At 33.3% G+C, this 7,208-nt stretch overlaps 1 protein-coding gene across 2 annotated transcripts in view; it reads right to left on the bottom strand.

The window, feature by feature from the left end:
* Positions 1–1,382: 1,382 nt before the first annotated feature.
* The window catches only part of LOC119838841 (atrial natriuretic peptide-converting enzyme-like), a 29,130-nt gene continuing 23,304 nt past the window's right edge, over positions 1,383–7,208 (bottom strand). The window contains exons 10-12 of one of the 2 annotated variants that reach the window (XM_038364980.1): positions 6,989–7,112; positions 4,728–4,876; positions 1,383–2,268 (exon numbers count right to left, since the gene is read on the bottom strand). In XM_038364980.1, the coding sequence (XP_038220908.1) occupies positions 2,065–2,268; positions 4,728–4,876; positions 6,989–7,112 (477 nt within the window). In that variant the 3' untranslated portion in view covers positions 1,383–2,064. The remainder of the gene's footprint in view (positions 2,269–4,727; positions 4,877–6,988; positions 7,113–7,208) is intronic. The other variant, XM_038364981.1, reaches the window with a different exon arrangement.

Here is a 7,208-nt window from a genome sequence, read left to right as displayed (position 1 = left end):
AAAGAAATCTACCAACGTAGATGTCTGTTCAATAGTTAAGTAGAAAACATTTATCAAGTATAATATAAAAATTTCAACCCTTTAACACTAATACAAAGCTCGAGTTATAGAAAGGGACTTAGTAGTCGACAACCTTCAGCGTACACACGGCAACACTTATCCTATATTTTATATACTAGTTCCATATTATTCGGAACTAAATTCCATATAATATATATTATACAATAATATCTTTCGCCCTGATACATTATTGTCTCGTTTTCTCTACTACATTTATAATTGATTTCTATAACAGTTGCCGTCTGTACATAAAAACGTCATTACTGTATAAATATTTATGTTAAAATGCAATACCTATTACAGTAAGTTTGAGCACAGTTAACATTTACAGAGTAGAAAAATAAAGATTTAAATTTCAATTTACAAAACGAGGTCGTAATCAAAATAAAATAATTAATTAATCTGGTAAGAAACTTTGGAAAATGAGACTAATACATTTATTCTATATAGACACATCTACACACCACTAGTTTTTTTTAATCTGTAGCTAGTCTTATTGTCTATTAAAGCTATTTTACTATGACACGGACACCGCATCTTTTATATATTTTCCATACAAACACTCAACACTAAAGCAAATCCTAAATTCACTTAAATATGTTCTATAAAATGTAAAATACGTGTTATTGTCGATGAAAGAACACTCGAGCATTATGAAATAGTCTGCTCCAATAAAGGAACGAATGAAAAAGTGCGACTTGCGAACATTCCGTTTTCGATTCGCTCATTTATCTGCGTGAGTTATAAGTAATATCGGATGGCTACATCAATGTACATCGAAAACAAATTTCCGTAGCACTTCCCACTAATTCTACACACCAAACATCAAATAAACACATTGAGCACGAAGAAATGAGGATGCATATAAATCTTATTCAAGGCTAAAGCTTCAGGACCCTACGTCTTATCATAAGCGCCTTATTGTAAATATAACGTCTCTAGATCGACAAAAGTATCGAGAGAAATAAATACTTTAAAGATTTATAAAAAAAGTTTTTGACACGTTACGGTAAACCTTTCTCCTCAATAAGAGTTCCGCAGTATCACAGCATCGGAATTGGGCTGCGGTTACACTGGGCGAATAAGGGGAATCCTCTTATCTATATGAAATACTAATATTGTGAATACAAGAGTATTATTTGTTTCGCTAAAATTTGAGTGAAACTGAGTGCGAGAGAAAACCTATTTCTTATTAAATAAATTTTTGTGTAGTGGTTTTTAGGATTGTGTTTGTAGTCGGTGAAGTCTGCCAATAAACTTAATAAAATGGTCACAATGAAATTCTGATTTGATTTTATTTGTTTGGTGAGAATTTAATTTCAGGTTAAATTTGACTACCTGTCTGTCTCAAAATGTTGTTTGCAACATTTTTGAGATTATTGTTAAAATAGCAAACATTTTTTATAGATATATCATATTCCCTTTATTAGCCAGTGTGACCACAGCCTTATCATACAGACATTAAAATATCATGTCTTATCATAAGAAGAAAACCGTCATTAATATTACGTTTATTGTCGTAGAATAAATTATTGTCATACATTAACATTATCTTTCATAAACATTTATTGTCGCTAATCGAATTTTATTGTCTCAATTTCCTTTGAATTCGCAACTCTGTTAATAAATATTAATTTTGGTAAATATTATCACCACTCTTTATAAAATAAACCTTGATTAATAACAATATATAAATAACAAATACAAATCCATGAGCATATTTGTCAAATTAAGAGAAACCTAATCAAAATATCCGTTAATATTATTGATTACTATTTTCCAAATAAACAAACTTGCATTTATATTCCAAAATACATGCGATCATAAAATTGTGTAAAATTTAAATTTAAAAATAACTATAAAACCTGTAATTGAAATTTACAGACCACTTTCTTTTCGTACAAAAATATATCAATCATTACACAATTATAAGACATTTAACAAAAGCTTTTACACTTTGTTAGCAGAGTTGCGTTTACGATTATTCCTCTATCCGTGGATGCCTCAGATGTCGGGTTCTGATGGGGCATTTTCGTCATTGTATAGTTTGATCTGCTTTTGAATCCATGGGATATATTTAGGCACGTACGCGTAGACGCCGGGTAGACGCGGATGCGCGCACTTTATACCCCAAGATACGATACCTCCCACGTACCAGCGCGATTGGTCATCCGGATCCTTGCAGAGGAGAGGGCCGCCAGAGTCCCCCTGGAAAATTACATATCGTTTATGTCAAAGGTTGATTCATGCTTACATTAAGCGGGATCTGGGATTCGTAGACTGGTCAGTGAGGTGGAAAAAGGAGAAATTTTCTGTGACTCCTTACACGGATATTATTCAAACCTTATTTTAAAAGGTTTAGCTAGAATTTCTAATGACAATTGAGTTTTGGAATTAAAACATATTGACAAAGTCAATGAAATGCTTGAAACTTCACACACAAAACAAAACAAAGGAAACAAATGATCATACAGCCCATACGATAAAAGGTCATCTTCCAGTCTTCGTTTGATCCCATGTGCCAAAAGTTAATCGTAAATAATAAAACTACTATGTAAACAATACTTTGCAATACAGAGTAAAGAAAACCGATTCACAATTTAAAATCACTCTCAAGGACTGGCTTAAGAAAACAAAATACATTCCCAACAGATAAGCAATAAAATGCAGCGAAGTATTAAAGCCTGGTGCAATAAATAGCAAGTCGGAGCTGAAGGCAATATCTTTTCTTCATGTTTGAGCGAGTACTCAGGCGTAACGAACACGCTAATATTATAAGACCTAGAACGGACATCGCGTTCACTGTTGCCTATATTTCATCGGAGCACCAAGGAGGTTGAATTATTGCCAATAATTAAATGGAAAAAGTAAGAACTTATTGCATAAATCTTCAAAATATGCATTGATAATATATAATAGTTTATAGCATTTGTTCGAGTTGTATAAATGAATATATAATATGGCCATTCAGGCTTATATCCCAGCTACGAGGCCCAGTAATCTTCATCGTTAGCCCATTTATGACCAAATGCAGGGACACTTCTACAAAATTAATCTAACCTACAATTATGACAATATCACTGAAATCTTTTTACTAATATTTATTGATTTTCATTTTCTCATTCATTACATGCATTGAGTTCCTATACGCTCTCTATATATTTTATGCTAATAAATCTGGCTAATAATTTGCAAGAACTTGGAGCAAGAAACTACACCATACATCATAGAAGATACATCGATGTAGTTAACAAGAACGACCAATTAAATAATTACTCCCTTCTGCACCTTCGGTGCTTGATTATGCTAGTTTTTATAAAGACATGATGTATTTCTATACAAAATACATTTAACCAAGCCATCATTTTAAAGGGAAAACAATTAACGAAGTAAATTAAATTAGGTACTTATTTAATAGGAGACTGAATTTCCTTAATATAGAGAGCGCGACGACAAACACAAACACTCGGATTTCATGGAATTTTCTTCGAATATTTATGCGTGTACACCGTACATTGACCTCTGAGTCACAATCTAATTGAAATTTGACAAAGAATGTAATTAATTAAGTAATAACATACGTACACTATATATTCAGTAAATAAAAATTACTGTTAACATTTTATACAAAAGAAATCCAACATTTTAATCTTAAAATGTACACACTACTATAATATTGTAGCATCTCAGCTATCTGAAATTTCATTAAAGATGGGAATCTCCAAGTCAATACAATTTTCTTAAATAAATATAAGTTTATGAAGGAAAAAGTAAATAAAGTCGCCCTCTCGCAAATTCAGGCACAACAAATTTATTTGATTTCATATTTGGGATGAGTATAGCATATGAACAACTAACAAAACGTATATTATATTTACGTCCTATTATTTTGTTACGAGGAAAATTACTACATAGAAAGCAAGATGGTAAACTAATCATTGATACTTAAAGAGATCACAAATAGACAATAGAGGTTATTGCTTTTTATTTTAAGCTAATAGTATAGTATTATTTTATCTGTGGTTAGATATACGGAACCAGGTAAGTGATATATATTGGGGACGTAACGAGAACTTATGCATATAGCATTTTTCAATTTCTCGTATGTATTTTAACCAAACGTTTTAACAGTGAAATATTTCATTTTGAAGATTTCAGCCGACTAGAAAAATTAAGAAACATTCAAACATAACCTAAAATAAAATTATACCTCTTATGGATTTAACAACTTATTAAATTGTCTAGCTGATTGTGCCTAGTTTTAATTGAATAAGGTATGCAATAAGGGAAGCATAGACTATCATCTCCTTTTCTAAAGGAATGATGGCTCAGTGGTGAGGACCTCGGACTTAATATCGATAATTTGCAAGAAATAAATTCATTTTTCAATTTATCTACACATGTGCATAACATCATCACTGCTTAAAACGGCGAAGGAAAACGAAAAAAACAAGTATCAAAAGTTCGACGACATGTGACACCTGCCCACCCACACTTAGCCAACGTGGGTGATTATGGGCTAAACCCTAATGAATGGCCTGTGTGCCAGCAGTGGGAACATGTATTGGCTGATGATGATGATGATGATGACGATGACGATGATGATCATGATGACGATGACGATAACGATCACGATGACGATGACGATGATGATGATCATCTCTCACCTGGCAAGCGTCCTTGCCGCCCTCCGGGTAGCCGGCGCAGATCATCCCCTCGGTGACGTTGAGGTCGCGATGCTCCAGCCACTGGTTGCACAGATCTCGGTTCAGAACTGGGACTTCTACTTCGTTTACCGCCGGCTCATATTCTGACACTGTTTGAATATTTAATACGATACAAGTGTTTGTTATAAGTTATACGAGATAAAAATTATATTATGAAATAATTTAACCAAAAATTTTAATGATCTCCAAAAACAAAGTACGAATGTACGTAATGTCAACTAGCCAACAGTTAAAATTAATTCTATCTTTCAGAACTGCTTATTGAATATTGTCTCAAATGCATCTACCAACAAAACAGCAAATATCAGCTCTAATACATAATCAATTGGTCCTTCAGCAAGAATAAATCAAGGGCAGCACTAGACAGTTTAATGTGCAATAAAACCGTAAGTTTTCAACTCGTTAGCGTCGCTCAAGCGACTAACTGCGTCTCAAATGACCCGTAAGCACATTACAGGGTATAGGACGTATCGTTGCCAACTCGACAGTTGATTTGTTATATACGCTACTGCAGAAAAGGTGGACTACTGCGTCGTCGATCGTATTTGCAGATCAGACGATAAAAATTATCCAACTGAATAGAAATATAACGCTTCTGTGAGTTCGCAGGCAGCGTAGCTCAGGATTATCATTGGATAGGACAGAGGACCAGGTGAGACCACAAAAACCAACAAACTCAGGATTTAGGCGCTCTCTCTCAAATAGCCTGAAATATATACTCATCACCAACAACTTTTTACCTCACAGCGAATTACTATTCAAAATAAGGTCTCAGAGATCAAAAAGGGAAAGATTCGCTGTTTCTAAGAAAAAAGCAATTAATAGTGTAAAAAAGGAGAAGAAATTATTAACTCTCTTAAATTGACATAGGAAGCATAATTTACGTTAGCTATGTAGACTGTGAATGCTTGAAAGAAGATTTATATGAATTGGAATATTTTCTCTACTTAAAATAATTAAACTCATTTCACAAATCTAATCTTATTGTTTATTTTTATTAACTATTTTTCTATCATTATTATAAATTTATTTACTATCGTAGTTTATAAATCAGTACCTGGATGACCGAGCTTTGCTCGGTTTAACTTCGTGAAGTTAGATTGTTTATAAGCGTTTTTTTCCAAGATCGTTTAGGCATTTTTAAGTGAACACGTGCATCAAGAAGACACAAAACAATATAAACAGTTAGTCTAACCTCAAAGCAAACACTCATTGACTTCGTTACTTAACAACGCCATTTGCTGGAACTTTAATTATTCACCAAAAAATAGTATTATTATTCACCAATAGATGTCAGGAAGAAAAAATAGTATTAGTATTATTATTCACTAATAGATGTCAGGAAGAGTCGCTAAGTTTAAGTCGATAAAGCACGAATATGACATTTTCTAAAAAAGATTCCTAGCTAGATCGATTTATCGCCCCCGAAACATTTAGTATATAGGGGGTAATATATAGGGGATATATTACCCCCTATATACTAAATTTCATGAAAATCGTTGGAGCCGATTCCGAGATTCCAATTATATATATAAAAGAATTGCTCGTTTAAAGGTATAAGATTTTATTGTTAAGGAAAATCGAATTATATTGGTCAACATCCGTCCACCGTAAAGGTTCGTGGCAAACCATCGAAAATACAAAAGGCACTCATTTATTCTGGATGTTTTTTTTTTGTAAAGCTTGGCTGTCGTACTCGGAAAAATTGTTTTGTCTAGCTATTGACAACAAGATTAAAGAATACATGGAATTGAAATATAAACCTCTGGCTGTCTGATCGTAAAAGTTGCATACAATTTTAGACGAATTGTTTTGTCTGGGATTTTAACAACAAATTCAAATTCATAGCACACTTCAATCAAAATTCCCCATGCGTGCTCTCCAATAGACAATTTTACTTTATGGATGTTAATTTTAGTATTGATATTGATTTTACATCATTGGCACTACTCTTATCAGTGAAGAGAAACGTATGTTGTCAGCCGAAATATTAATATCTCATCTACTGAGTTTATAACGGCTTAATCCAAACCCTAGGTCTGGTGGTTAATGACTTACCTCTAAAACGGGACATTTCTACAGAAAAAAGTTTGGAAACATATATAGCCTGATGATGATAGATATGATGACAGATGTGTGTGATTTTAATAATATAATCTCCCAGTCTACTTTTGTGCTCCCGATATAATGGGTATACTCACTGTCCTTATCAGTCCGCTTTCCCCAGCCGATGACGGTACACAGTGTACCAGGTTGCAACGCTCGCCGCGCAGGGGGCAAGCAAACTGGGGATAGGTGCTCGTGGTAGCGGACTCGCACTGCCAACTACAATGATGTACTGTTATTTCATGTTCAGATTATACATATTTATAAATATTAATTTCTACACATAGCTTAAGTGCGATTTAATCTCATAAATGT

The sequence above is a fragment of the Zerene cesonia genome, unplaced genomic scaffold (assembly GCF_012273895.1).
Source record: "Zerene cesonia ecotype Mississippi unplaced genomic scaffold, Zerene_cesonia_1.1 Zces_u005, whole genome shotgun sequence".
Classification (NCBI taxonomy): domain Eukaryota; kingdom Metazoa; phylum Arthropoda; class Insecta; order Lepidoptera; family Pieridae; genus Zerene; species Zerene cesonia.
The sequence above is the reverse complement of the archived record's forward strand: the minus strand, read 5'-3'. Positions and strand labels throughout refer to the sequence as shown.